Source organism: Vanessa cardui, chromosome 2, assembly GCF_905220365.1.
Source record: "Vanessa cardui chromosome 2, ilVanCard2.1, whole genome shotgun sequence".
NCBI classification, from domain to species: domain Eukaryota; kingdom Metazoa; phylum Arthropoda; class Insecta; order Lepidoptera; family Nymphalidae; genus Vanessa; species Vanessa cardui.
The window spans coordinates 4,604,233-4,623,154 of NC_061124.1; the positions used below are offsets into that span (position 1 = coordinate 4,604,233).

The following is an 18,922-nucleotide window of genomic DNA, read 5'->3' on the forward strand; positions in this document are numbered from 1 at the left end:
ATGTAACAAGTTGTATTGTAATATCTATTTTTGTAGTTGAATCGCGTCTACGGTAATGAATAATACGGTAAACTAAGCTCGAAATTATACTGAAACCTTCCAAATCTAACCTAAAAATTCAAGTTAAGATTCAACTCAAAATGAATGTAAATGTAATTTATTTATGAATACATTAAAAGATTTTTATCCAATTGAGTTAATCTTGCAAATGAGAAGTTCCGATAGCAGGATTTCGTCCTTCATTGCCCGCGCCAGCAGTTATCTTGATTTATAGCGAGGCCGTCGTCTATCTCATTCCCAGGAGGCACATAATTAGATGCTCACGAATGACCGAAAGTGCCATCGAACTCCCTTATTGACACTCACCCCTGTATAAAGCTGAATTCGCTAAAGCCCCTCTTGTTAAATTATTACGTGATAAAATTGATTATTCCTTCGAGTACAATATAAAAGAAACCATTGCATTTGAATCGGAGCAGAATTTAAAATAATTCAAATAAAAAATAGAATCTGGTTATTTGAAAAGGCACTGAATTTCAATCCACTGACTTTTAAATTGAAATCTTCTGCCAGACATTTATGCTTTTGTATTATGCTATGATTTATATACATTTTGCCCTATTATTTAATAATTTATTTAATAAAACATTACTTAAATATTTTTTAAAAGCAATGTATAAATGTTACAAGTAAAAAATAAATAATATATGAGGTTACATTCAGTAAGAAATATGAAAAATATGTAATAATCAATGTTCAAAGAATGTTGCAATTGACTGAAAAAAGTTATAATTTTTCATAGATTTCCATTATTTTTCATAACGTGCGAACGCGATCTATGACTTATATACACGTCAGCAATGGGTGAAAGTTGAATCTGGATGAGATAAACATTGATATAAGATAGACAATGTTTTTCGATGACATAAGTGGTCATCACTGATAATCATATCTCATATTACCAACGCGCCTCCAACTAAGATCTTGCCTGCAATTACACTGACTCGCCCAGACTTCGGAACACAACAATACTAAGTAGTACTACTGCTGTTTGACACTAGATTAGATGATAAGTATGTGCTACCTACTCAGACAAGCTCAAAGCCACTTAGTAAATTTTATATTGTAAAATAACTTCGAATATAATCCCTTATTATTAGCATAATTATTCGTATTCTATGCGTTCGCGTATCGTTAATCTGATTGAATCGAAACTTTGTCGTTGTTATCGGCAATCGCGTTTAGGTATCTGACATAAAACTACTTATGAGCTATTATACGCTATTATGAACTATAGGTAGTTTGGAAATCTAACAGTACATGTAGTAACAACTTGGTGTAAGCATGTCTATACATATCGGTATTGTTCACTCATCACATATTCTCTCTCTAAACAGCATCACTAAGCATTTTTGGGTTTTGGTTTTGAAGGGTAAGTGAGTATAACTACAGGTACATATATGGGTATAATATCTTTGTTTTCAAGGTTGAAGTATTCGCAATCAAAGGAATGGCTTATATTTCTAACACCGCCTACGTGTAATGACGATGTTGATCACTTACCATCTGGTGACACATTTGCACGTCCGTCTACCTACTTAATAAAAAGTACCAGGTGAATGTATGGATTGAGATGGTTTCCGAGTCTTGGGAGTATGTTACTAAATGTTAGGAAATTTCTGTCTGAAGATTGTAATTTCCTCAGTTTTAATGAAGAAAACGTCAAATTAGGATTAAAATGATGATGAAGGATGAAAATACTCATCTCCAAGACTAATACAGCGGAATAAGCTACAATCTTTTTCTACACCGATAGGTGAGGCCAAGCAGCAGGGCATTTACTGGCTGTTACTTAGTAACCTTTTATAATTTATTTTATAATAAGATAAAAAAATCGACATATTATATTTTTTTTATTTGTTCACTTTCTACAATTAGTTTGTAAGCCCAACACGCGCGGGCTCCGATGTCGAATCTAACGGCATCGTACGGATGTAGCGTATTTAAAACCTACAAAATGTTACCATGTTTGATTTAGGATAAGCTCAAAAGAAAGTTATGCTTAGAGAGACAAATTGTAATTATTTTATTTAATCTTAACCATGTAGGTATTAATTCAGTGGACACTTTTTATATTTCGGCATTTATTTATTAATATCAATTTTAAATATCTAAGTACGTATTTACATCACTATTATTATCGTTTGAATTTAAATGATAAAAATAAATTTAAACAAGTAACAACAATAAAGCATGAATGAAAACCTAAAAACGGATAAGACGTGTCTCAGATAAATCTGTTACAATTTTAGCCGCAAATGGGTTTAACTGACGGATGTAGTACGACAACGAGTGTACGCTTTTAGAATTCTAAATACTTTTCCTTATTTGATTTCTTCTTAAAACAAGACAGGACGTGCTCGCCGACCTAAACTAAGCATCCACCTGACACAGTAATGACATCATCCCTACGAAAGTCGTACCTCAGCGTACATATACATACTCAAAAATGGAAAATTCAATACACGCTTACAAAGCCGGATGAAGAAACAGTTAGAGGAGTGTAAAATTTCGAAAATGGTATCTTTAGATGTAGACTATACTCAGAGGTGCGGCTGGGCGCGGAGCATTCGTAATTACTACGTAACTAAGCTTACTTATGCTATTTTACACTGGTTACATATTGTTATATTCATTCAAGTAATGTCTTTAACAAAATAATTCTAAGTATATTTTGAGTAAATATGAAAGTAAATTCCAAATGCAAAATATTAAATTCAACATTTTATCAATAAAATAACAATTAAAACACATTTAATAAAGCTATTATTTTTATGAAATCAAATGAATTTAAAATAAGAATACAGAATGTGCAGTAATGATCTGCTTGGATAGTCAAGCCATCACTAGATATTCATTGGCCTACATAATTGAATTATTAGTTCCAGTACATATGTAAATCGACAATAATTCGAGTTATCAGCGTAAGAAAATTTAGATGAACTATTATTTAAAATATATTGGATACCACAGAAATTATTTTTAACTTCGTCTTAACATTATCAGTTTATGGGTTAGTGTGTGTGTGTTGAGCCGAGATGGCATCTTAACCGATGATTACGGGTTCAAACTCAGGCAAGCACAACTAAATGTTCATGTGCTTAATTTGTATTTATAAATTAATTTCGTGCTTAGCGGTGAAGGAAAACATCATGAGGAAACCTGCATGTGTCTATTTTAATAGAAATTCTGCGACATGTATGGAATACACAACCCACATTGAAACAGCGTGGTGCATTGGCCCAGCAGTGGGAAATTTACAGGCTGTTGTTGTTGTTGTGTGTGTGTGTTTACTAACTGTGGAACATTACCTTATTGTGTACCTTCTTCTCTGTATTGTTATTAATCAAATCCGAGTTTGATGATTAGTATTACCAACACAGAATCGTGTATGATAGATTTTAGTCATAATTAGAGTACATCAAAAAAAAGTTATTTTCAATATTAAACCTTTGGCCACACGTTCTGTCTATTGGTCCATTTCGTCTATTTTTTAATTCTATTCGTCTTTTCAAGAATACTTTTTTCATATATTTAACAAACAAAACAAATCATATGCCTAGCAATGAAAAAATATTAAAATAGCGCACAAATTCTCTTACTACTAGGTACTTTTACTACTAACTAATAATGCTCAATGCTTATCAAGTAACGATTTGACTTCCAGGCTTCTTTTTTTTTAAACAATAAAATACTGAAATTAGTAAAAAATTTACCAATCCGTGAAAATTAATTATCTTCTCTTAAGAACCCCAAATAGAAAGCGAGTCGTTTAAACCTAGGCTGATGAACCGAAACTCGATAGAAAACCACAACACCGTATAGTTTTCACTCTATCTAGGGCATACACTGCTAACCTGCTGGACAAAGAATTTATTTCAAAATAGAATATATTTTTTTTTCTATAAAGCACAGACATTTTAAACAAATTCCCTTATTGTCGTTTCTGTCGTCAGATATCAATAAAGATATTGCGTCTGTTTACATTGAAAATGACAATTTATTTTTTTGTCGAGTATGCATCGGACGGTCAAACAGCCATTTATTTTGAATTTTATAATTAAAAGAACGACGAGCAAATGACCCATTTGGTGGTAAGTGATACTGCGAATAAACACTGGTACCTAAGAAATATTAACAATTACTTTAATCGTCTTAACGACGCCAACCATGACTAACCTAACTCAAATTGCTCAAAGACTAAATTATTATATAAAAAGTCTTGACTTAGGCAAAAAAATTTAATCGTTCTTGTTGTTTTATTCGTTTTTTTTGTCTTTCTTCGTGTTCCTTCGTTAGTCTAGTGGCTGGATGTAAGTCAATAGATCCCGAGAATCCCGTGGTCCTTGGTTCAAACCCAAGGTGATGTTGATGAAAATATGTTTGGGTTTTTCTCTTGATAAAGTCTGAGTAGCAACGGTATATATGTATATATAACACGTAAGGCCAATACATAAATAACGCGTAGTCGTAAGGTCCTGGGGCCGTAACACTTTTTAAGTGTCATAAAGAATGCACCTGTGTTCTCGTACACATTTGTGAACTAAAATATGTAGGTACTGCGTAGCTATATATATAGTCCCTCTTGAATATAATCACCTTTTTTTTAATAAAGTTTGATACATACATTAATATGTTTTCTAAGAGATTGTCGAAATAGTAATCAAAATAAAATGGGCCATGGTCGTTTCAGCCCGGCTCTAAACTCTTAAATTAATATGAATTAAGTTTATATTAGAATATTTTGAAGATTATATTAGGACAAAAATTGCTCATACAATCTTAGAAAAAGTTTTACGATTAAGTACAAACTTATGAATTTAATTTAATATGTATGTCTATATGTGTAAGTAGGTACGAACTTAGTATCTATTAGTTTTCTAATTAAACAAGTATCTATAAACAATTACAAAGATTCCTCTTTTACATGTATAAATCTGATCGCCGTTCCTACCAAAACAATGCGCTTCACTTGCACAAATAATGCATGTCACTTGTTGAACGCTTACGTAAATCGCCCCAAATAACTTACAGATGCAATCATAAAAATAGCAAGCCAACGTTATTTTTAAAACAAGTTATCTAAAAACATTTACAGAAATAAAAAAAAGCAACTTACCACATCTATCCAACCAGCCTTCAGCGCGGCAAGGGTAGGAGATCACAACAGGCATTTCATCGCTCATCTTGCACACAATCACGAATCAAAAACATACATTGGCTAAAATCTTAAGCCCAGCGCTAGCACATACATCGTCGATTTGCCACTACATTTCACTTTACTAGTCACTACCACACTAGACACTAGCTGCAACTAATCAGCCAGCCAGTGGAATATACAAAGTGACTCTTCAAACACCGCACCTCACTTTCACCAGCGACCGATAAAAAGACAACCACGTTGATCAATGAAAATTGATTAAATCAACTCATATTATAGTCTCTGTAATATATTAAAATATTGATGTATAATATACTATTAAATATTTAAACAATTTCGCTTATTAAATAATATTAGTAAATAAATTTGCAATTTACCATGACGAAATATTTATAATCATATCAAGAAGCAAATAAAAATTATATTTAAATTAATCCACTTCCTATTTACTTGCAGTTGTCACTCTTTGCATCAATGAATAATTTATTTTATAATAAAATTTATTTAAAAAATTGACATACAGTTTTGATTGAACGTAATTTTTTGGCAAATATAAAATTAAAGTGCAGTGCAGATTACAAAAAAAAAAAAAAACATTTATAAAAATACCGCACAATTTACGTACACGTGATTACAGTTGCTAATAACCTTGCGCGACATCCGTCACCTACGCAAGCATATAAAAAACTAAATCTAAATCAGCGAATACCAAATAGCGAATACACTTCACTTCAACATTTCGTATGAACGAAGAAAAAGGAATATGTTGTTTCTCTGTCTCCTGTTATTGACGTGATTGAAAAATGCGCGCGCAATATATCTTTTTAATATTCAAACAAACTGTTGAAATAAAATTAAACGTACAATTTAAAAATATATATATATTTTTAATTAAAAACATACTTAATGTTAAGAAAAAAGTAGAAGGGATTTTTTAATTAATTATCGTACCATAGACATAATTTTAAGGCAAGCCCTACACATAAATCTCCTGCGGCACCGCGTGTTTAACAAGTTATTTGTGAATGATGATGTATATTGTCAAGCTTTTAAGAAACTTTTATGTTTATTAAGTATGTAAATTATGTACTTTGTGATGTATTATTAATGTAGTATTAATTTGTCAATATTGTATTGCCATTAATATTTATAACAAATGATCAAGCACATTCATCCGGTTTCAAATAGTTGATTGAATCGATACAATTTTACCCGCCATAATTATTTTTTTTATTTTTATCAGTTATAAAATACGTCTTTAGTGTAAATAATTTAATACACGCTTTTCTTACACATGGCAATCTTCTGAATATTTCTTGTCAAATGTCAAAATTCAGTAGTACCTACTATTTCCAATTCCAACAATTTCGACCAATTTAGTTAGTCTATGGAACAAGATGGCACTAAAAGCACTTGTCGGACAAAGTAAGTAAAATATTAATATAATTTGATATATTCCTTATTACACTCATAAACACACACATTATATTTTGTAAAAGTGTAAATTATTTATGACAAAATAAAATGTTGTAACTCGTAGGACTATGACTAATTGTAAATTTAATCTTATCAATGAGTAATGTTATTATTGAATTTGAGTTTTTTTACAATTAAAACTAAATTTCTACACTACGGTCAATTAATTCATTAATTAATACTTTTTTACTTTATTCGGCTACAGTTTTTCGATATAATGTCTAAACTTTCAGGATAAATAATATACAATTCAAACCCAGCAAAACTTTGATGTCGTAAATTATTTCCTTTTTTTTATGACAAATTATGTATTTGTATATGAAAAAATGGTCATGTATTGTGCTTATGATACATACATAACTGGGCTAAGTGTTTGTTATTGATTTTTCTGTCACTCCACGGTGGGGTGGGGAGGTGACCGAGTGGGCGACGTTGGTACGTCATTCGTTTCGGTCGATATACTCCCTCTTCTACAGAGTATATAATACTAATTATACAAATAAGAAATAATTATATATGTACATTTGAGTCCTTATTAAAAAATTACTGCTAAAGCACTTGCAAACGAATGCTTGCAAATGTGTTCATCATACATCATATAATAACTTGGAAAATTACTGCATTTGTCCCTATTATTTAAATTCTAAAAAAGCAAACAATTTCAATATTTTGATATGAATTAAATTGTATAGTATCCAAGAATAGAATATAAGAAAAATCATTACTGAGAGAAAATATAAATAAAGATTACTTTTTATGATAGTCTTAGGAGTTGTAAAGTAGATCAGGCTTACTGCATACAAAATGTCATAAAATTCAGTTCAGTTGTGTAGCCAAAGAGCAAAGGACAGATAGAAACACTTTCGCATTTATAATATTATACTATACATATAATAAAAGAGTTATATTTATCTAAATAAATAAAATAAAACAAATGGTCTAATACAGCATTCTTTATTTAGGGGTAATATTATTGTTTTCACTATTCGATGCAATCATGAAGGAAGTTTTTATTTAAAGGTGAATTTTAGTAGCTACACATTTAATGTCTCAAAGTTTAAAGAAAGTGTCAAAAAACTTTAATGCTTCCAATAAAAAAAATATTACTGAGATCAGGAACCCCTTAAAAAATAGGGTATTAATTTTTACTGTCACATATCTGTTTTTCAATTTCATTACCTTGCCCTATTAATTGCATTAAAAAGAAATAAAACCTTTGGAGATATTCATTACCTTATCTGTCTTGTATGGGCTACTAGGTGAAACATGTTCCATGTCAATTGAATTAGTGACTTTTTAATTAAATCTTAGCGATAAAATTGGTAATCTATGTGAATTACCTACATAATGAATTTATATTTTTTAAAATTTATAGAGATTATGAACGAGGTGATCCGCTATCGCGGTCCCAAAGGCAAGGAATCACAGCGCATAGAATGGCGTATTCTCATTGTGGATCAGCTATCTATGCGCATGGTGTCTGCATGCTGCAAAATGCATGACATCTCAGCAGAAGGCATTACCTGTAAGTGTTTTACTTATTTTACAATATATTTATAACACAAATTATTATTTAATCAAAAATTTATGTGAATATTTAATATTGTGTAACTGTTTACGTAATATATCTATGATATTTGAACCAATCCCATACCATGTAATGTCAATACTTAATACTAGTGTTTATTAAAAATTAAGCCAAAATTTTATTGATTTACATGTCAATATTTTTATTCTTCAGTGGTAGAAGACATTCACAAGAAACGTGAGCCGCTCTACACAATGGATGGAATTTACTTGATAACACCTTGTGAGAAATCTGTTCATGCATTAATTAATGATTTCTCAGTTGGTAACCGCATAATGTACAAAGCTGCTCACGTCTTTTTCACTGAAGGTAAGACAAGTGTGCTATATTATATTTTTATGCACTCTTGAAATATGTTGTAAATTGCACATTCATTTTTTTTTACTGCTTTGACATTAATTTGCATTTATTATTTCATTTCAATTTACAGCTTGTCCTGATGTTCTGTTTGATGAATTGTCACGTAGTCAAGTAGCTAAATATATCAAAACATTAAAGGAAATCAACATAGCTTTCATACCATATGAACAACAGGTTTGTTGGATTGTAATATTTTCATATACAGGGGACATTTAACTATTAAGATATAACATAAACGTCTCAACCTAAATTAATAATTAAGATGTAATATTATTTTGCACGCTGCCATTATTAGTGTGCCCAGAGGAATTGTTCAATGAACTCTGCAAATCATCAGCTGCTAGAAAAATCAAAACCTTAAAGGAAATCAACATTGCTTTCTTGCCTTATGAGAGTCAGGTAATATATTTACTGAAGCTTGAACCAGACTTGTTTCTGTTATTTCAATTACCTACACATCACATGAATGTAAATTTGCTCATGTTTTGATGATTATATATACAAAATACAGCAGGTAGTTGTGTCACGGCTCATCAAAGAATTCAGCCAATACCAAGTATCTACAAATGTATTAGCTTTTTTCTTTGATAGCGTTATAAAATCAATTGCATTGGCGTCTGGAGCCGAGATGGCCCAGTGGTTAGAACACGTGCATCTTAACCGATGATTTCGGGTTCAAACCCAGGCAAGCACCACTATATATATGTGCTTAATTTGTGTTTATAATTCATCTCGCGCTCGGCGGTGAAGGAAAACATCGTGAGGAAACCTGCATGTGTCTAATTTCATCGAAATTCTGCCACATGTGCATTCCACCAACCTGCATTGGAACAACGTGGTGGAATATGTTCCAAACCCTCTTCTTAATGGGAGAGGAGGCCATTAGCCCAGAAGTGGGAAATTTACAGGCTGTTAATTTACTTTACTTTTGGCGTCTGGATTAAAGACCAGAATCTTGGTATAATCAACATATTACTTTCACTCATCAATAATAGGTTGAATAACTAGTATACAGATATTGGTACACTTTGATGTATGTATATGTTTGCAGGTGTTTTCGCTTGATTCGCCGGACACGTTCCAGTGCATGTACAACCCGGCGCTGACTCAGACGCGCAACGCCAACATGGAGCGCATCGCAGAACAGATCGCCACTCTGTGCGCGACGCTCGGCGAGTACCCGTCGGTTCGTTACCGCAGGTGAAAAATGATTTTCTAAATCATTAAACTAACTTAATGTCAATGAAATATACAAAAAATGCTTCTCTAAATCATTGAACTAACAGATGCTTAATGTCAATGAAAAATACCATATATCCAGTGGCGTAGCTAACGTATGGCCAGGTGGTGCAGTGCACCAGGGCCTCGGAGTTCAGGGGGCCCTGTAAACTAAACCTTAACTTCTGAAACTAGAAAATCACGACCCTGTGCACAAGATTTCTTATTTGGTATCTATAATTTTAAAAGGTAATTATTAGTTAAAGAGGGATGGGAAAGAGGGGGTAAGGGCCCGATTATTTTTCTATGCACCCAGTGGCGGCGTAAGGCGTGGGACACGTGGGTCACCGCCCAAGGCCTCACGGTGCAAAGGGCCTCGCGCCTCACACCTGAAAATAAATTTGAAAAAGTATATTACATCCAAAAAAATACATCGGTATTACAGTGATGTGAGAAAGAAAGAAAAAATAAACATGGGCCTCGCAAAATGTATCTTGGCCACATTAAATTTAGATCTTGCGCCGCCACTGTATTTAATGGGGCTCTTCCTCACCTAGCTGCGCCACTGAATATATCCTGTTGACTATAAAAGTCTTAATACAGGGATATAAATGTTAGAAGAAAGTCAAATCAATTATTTTATCAGTGTTTTGCTCTTCACAAAGTCATAGATTTAATTTATTTTATAGTAACATTTAGTAACATTTATTACAGCGACTGGGAACGCAATGTGGAACTAGCGCAACTCATTCAGCAAAAACTCGACGCATACAAGGTACATTAGACTTGCTTAATTTATTACCAACAATGCTTTACGCAAATACGACGCAAGAAGCACTCATCAAAGAAATATTTCCCAGTAACATTTTTAATGTATAAATAATTATATTTTTATGCGTCAGTTTGTGTTGCCTGTTAAAAAATAGTTTCTACATTTTTATTTATTTATTATGTTATACTACCTTAATCTCATCAAATAACAACATAGCTATAGTATGACACTAATTAGATGTAGCATCGGAAAATGCAATATAATGAAAATAAAACCGATTACTGCCGATTTACACAACCAATTGAAATAGCTCCCTATCGCGCCATTCGACGCTATTCGTCGCTATAGATTCACGCTTCAGAGAAAGCAAGTTCATGTAAATCGACGCGTCAAATTGACGAATATATTAGGTCATATGATATTACAAGTTATTACGTTTGTGCAAAGATCATATTCGCGTGAGAAATAAATATTGATAATTTGGGATAGCGTACTCAATTCGGATGTGATCGGTTTTACGAATTTTGCCGATGCGACATCTAGGTTGTTTCGTACTATTGCTATGTCGTTATTGTAAACCATTTTCAGTTAAATTGTGACGTCATTTTAAATTCTACGTTTTAGGCCGATGAGCCAACCATGGGCGAAGGTCCTGAGAAGGCGCGCTCGCAGCTGCTGGTACTGGACCGCGGCTTCGATTGTGTTTCGCCCCTACTGCACGAACTCACGCTCCAGGCTATGGCCTATGACCTGCTCCCCATCGAGAACGACGTCTATAGGTATGTTTTGTAGAAAAAATATTCACAACTGATGAAAATCTATAATTTAATAGTCAATAGTTAATTCTAATTAAGTAATAATATAAGAATAATTATTGTTTATTTTATTATTTGGATAACCAACAAGAGAAAACATTATTACATTCATTTAATTATCAAAATATTAACAATAACTTAAATGTCCTTTTAATTATAGGCTATCACATCATGCAAAATATAATAACTGTAGTATATCAAGATTTAAATTAAAAAAAATAATAATAAATTCAATAAAACATTATATAACAATCAATAACATGGACATAACTAATAAGATTATTACAGAAAATGCAATGTTAATGTTACAATGTAATTGTTAGTCTATATTAATGTCATTTGTTTTTTTTAGATATGATGCATCACAGGGGCACATGAAGGAGGTGCTTTTGGATGAAAATGATGAACTTTGGGTGGAACTGCGACACCAGCACATTGCGGTCGTATCGACATCAGTCACCAAGAATCTCAAGAAGTTCACTGATTCCAAACGAATGGGTGGAGGTACGTAAATAAAAGTAATAAAAAAAAAATCTCATTTCGTACAGTAGAAATATAATTTCCCCGTTTATGTTTCAAGAATGGACAAGAACAAGACCTCTCGTCTTGATTGGAGCTTAATTAGCATAATGCTTCAACGTTAATGGAAGATATATAACAAGCAGATTATCTCTGAATGTTTTCGTTCATTGACAAGTGCAAAATGAATCTATTCAATAAAAGCTTAGTGCTGCTTGTTGGTAAATGTATCAGTTGATAGAGGCTGATCTGACTTGTGTTTTGTTTGGTTCATTTAATATTGGTTTTAGTCCGAACCAGGTTTTTAGTAAATTAAAAATTATCAGTAAAATTCGGTAACATTTGTAAGTATTTTATATGCAATCGTTGTAATGAGTAAAAAAAATATAGAACATCATCTATAGGGTGGGTTAGCTAGTTATAAATATAAATTCTAGACAAGTATAAATTCAGTGGTGTGTGCTAAATAAAATAAGAATCAAAAAGCCTCGCTGTTTTTGCTTTATTTATACTAAAAATATCTATTTAAACATTATAATGTACTAGCTGGTACCGGGTAAGTATTGCAATGCGTTTAAATTGTGTTGTAAAGAATAATGATATTACTCACAAACCACCTATAAGCTAGCAAAACTAGAGCATAAAGTGTATAAAGATAACATTTATAATTATTAATAATAACAAATAGAAAATTTAGTTGATTTTAATAATTGTGTTAGGTGACAAACAGTCGATGCGCGATTTGTCTCAAATGATCAAGAAGATGCCGCAGTATCAGAAGGAGTTGTCTAAGTACGCGACCCACCTGCGTCTTGCCGAGGACTGCATGAAGTCTTACCAAGGCTACGTCGACAAACTGTGCAAAGTTGAACAGGTAAAAATGGAACCCTAGTTATTTATTCCACGAGTAGGTCAAAAAATTTGCAAGAATTAAACAATTGCCTTCTCTATATAATGATGCGTAGCGAGCAATTTTAACACCATTTTAATTATTTCAGGATCTGGCCATGGGTACCGACGCTGAGGGAGAAAAGATTAAGGATCATATGAGGAGCATTGTACCAGTGCTGCTTGATCAGGTATTGTGCACTGTGCTTATAATGATTTAAACACTTGGATCACTCTATATCTATATATTGTAAAGAAAATAAATATTATTTTTCACGCATTCGATATATTTCGTTCCAGCGAGAATCATAGTCCACTTTGTATGCTCTCGTATATGAATTAAATACACTGCGTAATATAAATAACTTATGACTACTTAAATGGGATGTAATTCCTCGGGTTTTTTTGACTACCTCCGTGGTCGAGTGGAGTGTACACCGGTTTTCATGGGTACGCCACTCTGAGGTCCCGGGTTCGATTCCCGGCCGAGTCGATGTAGATTACCATTAGTTTTCTATGTTGTCTTGGGTCTGGGTGTTTGTGGTACCGTCGTTACTTCTGATTTCCATGACACAAGTGCTTCAGCTACTTACATTGGGATCAGAGTGATGTATGTGATATTGTCTCATATAAAAAAAAAAAAAACTGTATATGTGCAATTTTTCAGACGATCAAAAACTACGACAAGATGCGCATTATCGCTCTGTATATAATGTCGAAGAACGGCATTTCCGAGGAGAATCTCAACAAGCTGGTGACGCATGCGCAACTCGAGCCGTCCGACAAACAGGCACTGCTCAACCTCGCCAACCTCGGCCTCAATGTCGTCGTCGACGTCAGTATCTCACAACACTCATATTACAAAGATAACGAGTCTCGTACTCCTTTGACCTTGTAATCTGGAAAATATTAGGAATTATAAAAAGTAAAAGTTTACTTGGTGGTAGGGCTTTGTGCAAGCCCGTCTGGGTAGGTACCACCCACTCATCAGTTATTCTACCGCCAAATAACAGTACTCAGTATTGTTGTGTTCCGGTTTGAAGGGTGAGTGAGCCAGTGTAACTGCAGGCACAGAGGACATAACATCTTAGTTCCCAAAGTTGGTGGCACATTGATGATGTATGGAATAGTTAATATTTCTTACAGCATCATTGTCTATGGGTGATGGTGACCACTTACCATCAGGTGGCCCATCTGCTCGTCCACCAACCTATACCATAAAAAAAAAAGTAATATAGAATATAGTATAGTACGACACAACTTAGATGTCGCATCGGCAAAATTCGTAAAACCAATCACATCTGAATTAAGTATGCTATCCCAAATTATCAATATTTATTTCTCATGCGAATATGGTCTTTGCACAAATGTAATTAACTTGTAATATCTGGGAAATATTAGGAATTATAAAAAGTAATATAGAATATAGTATAGTACGACACAATTTAGATGTCGCATCGTCAAAATTCGTAAAACCGATCACATCTGAATTAAGTATGCTATCCCAAATTATCAATATTTATTTCTCATGCGAATATGGTCTTTGCACAAATGTAATTAACTTGTAATATCATATGAACTAATATTTTCGTCAATTTGACGCGTCGATTTACATGAACTTACTTTCTCTGACGCGTGAATCTATAGCGACGAATAGCGTCGAATGGCGCGATAGGGAGCTATTTCTATTGTTTGTGTAAATCGACAGTAATCGGTTTTATTTTCATTCCATTGCATTTTCAGATGCTACATCTAATTTGTGTCGTACTATACTCTGTACAACGGCTTGCATGGGTACGCCAGTCCGATGACCCGGGTTCGATTCCCGACCATTCGACCGAGTTTTCATGTTGTCATGGGTGTTTGAGGTACCGTCGTTACTTCTGATTATCCATAACACAAGTGCTTTAGCTACTTACATTGGGATCAGAGTAATGTATGTGATTTTGTTCAATATTTATTTATTAAATTTATATTCAAATTATTTAATGTGTATAAAATATACAAAATAATAAAATGTATAACTATATATGTATAACCTATTAATATATATTTTAACTATTTTTAAACAATAAAATAACGTTGTTTAAACGAATCTTTACATCATTTATATTACAGGGCAATAGAAAGAAGCAATATCAAGTACCACGAAAGGAGAGAATCACTGAACAGACATATCAGATGTCTCGTTGGACTCCAGTGATCAAGGTATACATTTTTATTTATTATTTTTCCAATTCAAGATATCAATGTGGATATGCCCTATATTTTTTAATGATTACAAAGGCTAGTAAAATAGTATCAATTAGCAATTAATTCTAATTTCAAAACTATTTTTTTTATACCATTTTTGTAGTTTTCGTAGAACTATTATATAAATAAACTAAAATATATATGTATAAACAAACTTAAATTTTTCTATTAATAGGATATTATTGAAGATTCGATTGAGGACAAATTGGACCAACGCCACTTCCCATTCCTCGCAGGACGCGCTCAGACTTCTGGATATCAAGCACCAACGAGGTAAGAAAATTGGTCGTTCACATATCGCACCCTTAGTAATATAAAGGCACAATCCAAAAAAGTAGATTTTTGGGAAATCGCGTTTAAGGTTTCTGGATTCTTACATAACAAATATTTTTTTAAATAAAGCTTTTATTATTTAAGTTATATATATGAACTTTGGCAGATTTGATCTTTGATAAATACACTTTCACTATTTATACATATAAAGAAATAATATTTAAAAAAAAAAAGAAAATTGCAAGCATTTGAAAAAAAACTTTCAAATTAGACCCATATAGTACAAAAAACATTCCATAAATAAAATTTAATTTTAGGCAATATAGCGATCGATTATGAATTAGACCCAATTATTTATTACATTTTGCATAATATAAGGTAGCAAATATAAATTGTTCTGTATAATACAAAATATTAAAAACCAATCTTATCAGATTTTTCGTCATAGGACACAAACACGAATGCGCCCTTGTAGCAGGGAACGGGAGCAGCGAGTGTGAGAGAGGCACAAATATACATAAATACCGAGTTATTATAAATCTTTTTCTCTCTCTGTTAGCGCTAATCGATGGCGCATCTTAATTTGTGTCCTTAGCTTTTTAAAGTCTCAGTTTCCACAAATTTTGACTTGATTCATATATTACTAAAGGTGCGATATGTAATTAATTACCTACCCATTATAGATTGTATTTATTTATTCATTATTAATAATAATAAATATACATATACCAACATAATTAATAAAGTTTTGAGTACAAAATAAATTCGTAATGTACTATAGTCTGTTCGCGTTAAGAATGCAGTGAGTTGTCATTGTTTACCGGCCTGACTCCGCCCCTTGACCAATCAAATATTTTTAACAGAAGGGTAAAGGTGTTTGTATATTTGTGTTAAAATTCCAACAAATTATATTAAATCCACAACCGTCACGTTCGAACTTATGTCTTTACTTGTTCAATGTGAACTTGACTTTGTAACTTGAAAGGATTTGATTGGTCAAAGGGGGCGGTAAACAATGATAACTCACTGCATTCTTAACGCGAACAGATCATAGTGTGTAATTTTTATATTTAAATTATGAACGGAAACCCTACTGTCCAATTTTTGGAATACTTATCATATAAACATTTATAAAATCAAAATGAAAATAATCTAAATAGTCTGCAGAATGCCCCTTGTAAAATTGCCATCAATGGCAAAATTTATATATTATATATATTTGTAATTATTTAATCCGAATTTAGTATTCGATTTAAGGCAATCATTTTAATGTTTAAATATATGTACAGTAGAACAATATTGTTTGTGTTTTATTATTTGTTTCTTTTTTTTGTTCTAGTGTGCGGTATGGCCATTGGCATAAAGATAAGGCGCAACAGACTATTAAAAATGTACCGCGTTTGATCGTCTTTGTAGTCGGAGGTAAGTTTTAAATTTTATATTGCTTCTTTAAGAGGTTAACATTTATTAAAAAATACTATTTAACTATAATGGAATAATCAACACTTAAATAAACAATCAATTAAATGTGATTTGATTTATAAATTATTATTGTAACAGCAGCTCGTATATTCCCACTACTGGGCTAAAGGCCTCCTCTCCCTTTGAGGAGAAGGTTTGGAACATATTCCACCACGCTGTTCCAATGCGGGTTGGTGGAATACACATGTGGCAGAATTTCTATGAAAATTGTCACATTTAGGTTTCCTCACGATGTTTTCCTTCACCGCTGAGCACGAGATGAATTATAAAGACAAATTAAGCACATGAATCAGCGGTGCTTGCCTGGGTTTGAACCCGCAATCGGTTAAGATGCACGCGTTCTAACCACTGGGCCATCTCGACTCAAATTATTATTATATTTATTAAATTACAGTAACATTAAGATGACGATTGTAAAGTTACATAATAAATATTGACTAATTATAACTGTTTGAAGGCGTTTGCTTCTCCGAGATACGCTGCGCCTACGAGGTGACTGCGGCTCTCAAGAACTGGGAGGTGATCATGGGCTCATCCCACATCCTCACACCGGACAACTTCCTCTCCGATCTCAGCTCTCTCACGGCTTAAACGGCAACATCGAGAGATACCTTTTAGGTTTAGCCGTTTCTTTGTGGTATTATAGACCCGATGGGCAAAAATGTAATTCATGAAAAAGCTAGATTCAATCTTAGTTTTACTAGCAATCCTTGTGGATAGCGATGTTCATCAAATAATATTTGTACATGGCAATTATTACCATAGGTTAGCGGAATGCTTCTGATCTATTAAATTAGTAAGTGTAGCGTTAACGTGCATAAACAGAAATTATTATGATAAAAATATTTGAAAAATATAAAATTTACTTTAAGCATATTTTAACCTACAATCTTGTCGATAACAAAATTAAAACATTATTGCTTCGAGAAATATTTAATTATTTGTTTTAATGTAATTGTGATATTGTTTGCGTTTGAATTGTAATAACAATTCAATGTTATGTTTGTAGACTTAGGTTAATATCTGATCAAAATATTTATATTGTTGATGTTTTACAAGTTTTAATATTATTATGTAAAGTCTCATAACAGATGTTGACATGAATTGAAAAACAGATCCTTATTTATGATGAATATGTTAAAAAAAAAACATAAGTATTTTTTATAATTTTAATGTCTACTATTTGTAGTGGAGAACTCTAGTTCGATAAATGATTACGGCCTCTTGGACTAAGTCTTGAAGTTTCTAAACAGACGAAGTAAATGTTAGTCATGAATTTTTTGGAATAAAAGCTTAGGTTCGAAGTGGAATGGCGATTTGAATGGTAAAACACGTTACCTTGTAGAGAAAACATTAAACACTTACATGAAATAATTTTATTGAATTTTGCATAGAATGAATAATAAAAAAAAAAACTTTAAATGTTCTTAATGTCGTCTTTTTAAAACAGCTAGTAATGATCACGTATTACATATTAGTAATATGTTATAACTATTTCGTGTTTTAGTTATCTCTACATTCCAATAATAGTAATTTTATGTGCTCGTATCAAAATATAGATATCGTGACTTTCAATTTAATTGATACTTAATAATTCATGAGACATTAGGTAGTTATTAGTTATATAGAAAAAAAATTATTTATATTAATTTAGCGTTTAATTATTTTAATAAAAATAAAAAATCAAAATTGGTTCTTAAATTGTTAATATATACATATCGTATGATATGGATTATTAGAATATTAACTATAACAATTATTACATATAATTCCTAATAAATAATAGTCTACGCCCAAGTTTGTGCAATTATGTAGAATATAATACACATTTTCTTTTACCTGTGTAAACCAACTTAACTATCAGTATTCAAGTGTTACATATTAATAAAATATTTAATCATCGGACAGTTGTTTCAATTTAAATCTAGCTTTTAGAGTCTATTTATTGCCTAATGGAAGTGGCAATTAACAGAATGTATATAGTTACATATGAGACTTATATATCAACAACAACAGCCTGTAAATTTCCCACTGCTGAGTGCTGGGCTAAAGCCTCC

The 18,922-nt window shown here is 32.2% G+C and overlaps 2 protein-coding genes across 4 annotated transcripts in view; one reads left to right on the plus strand and one right to left on the minus strand.

Moving 5' to 3' along the window:
• The window catches only part of LOC124540273 (ras GTPase-activating protein raskol), a 133,919-nt gene extending 127,984 nt beyond the window's left edge, over positions 1-5,935 (minus strand). The window contains exons 1-2 of one of the 2 annotated variants that reach the window (XM_047117786.1): positions 5,847-5,935; positions 5,180-5,503 (exon numbers count right to left, since the gene is read on the minus strand). In XM_047117786.1, coding sequence (XP_046973742.1) covers positions 5,180-5,246 — 67 coding nt within the window. In that variant the 5' untranslated portion in view covers positions 5,247-5,503; positions 5,847-5,935. Of the gene's footprint in view, positions 1-5,179; positions 5,504-5,846 lie in introns of those variants that run through there. The other variant, XM_047117794.1, reaches the window with a different exon arrangement.
• A 604-nt stretch (positions 5,936-6,539) lies between these two features.
• LOC124537589 (protein ROP) lies at positions 6,540-18,768 on the plus strand. 2 transcript variants are annotated; one of them, XM_047114466.1, is made up of 15 exons: positions 6,540-6,646; positions 8,073-8,222; positions 8,439-8,594; positions 8,716-8,819; positions 9,697-9,845; positions 10,578-10,638; positions 11,260-11,414; positions 11,803-11,954; positions 12,689-12,843; positions 12,968-13,048; positions 13,525-13,692; positions 14,976-15,065; positions 15,286-15,383; positions 16,723-16,805; positions 17,323-18,768. In XM_047114466.1, the coding sequence occupies exons 1-15, from the start codon at positions 6,619-6,621 to the stop codon at positions 17,454-17,456; spliced, it is 1,764 nt and encodes a 587-aa protein (XP_046970422.1). In that variant the 5' UTR covers positions 6,540-6,618; the 3' UTR covers positions 17,457-18,768. The 2 variants fall into 2 exon arrangements, with proteins under 2 accessions (XP_046970422.1, XP_046970432.1); XM_047114476.1 differs by lacking the exon at positions 8,716-8,819 and adding an exon at positions 8,941-9,044.
• Positions 18,769-18,922: the final 154 nt, after the last annotated feature.

What these genes read in the sequence shown, in the direction of transcription:
- LOC124537589 (XM_047114466.1), top strand. Translation starts at nt 6,619, where the DNA reads ATGGCACTAAAAGCACTTGTCGGACAAA. An exon ending in TCATACCATATGAACAACAG is followed by an intron (nt 8,820 to 9,696) that starts GTTTGTTGGATT and finishes ATATGTTTGCAG; the next exon opens with GTGTTTTCGCTTGATTCGCC. An exon ending in AAAAACTCGACGCATACAAG is followed by an intron (nt 10,639 to 11,259) that starts GTACATTAGACT and finishes TCTACGTTTTAG; the next exon opens with GCCGATGAGCCAACCATGGG.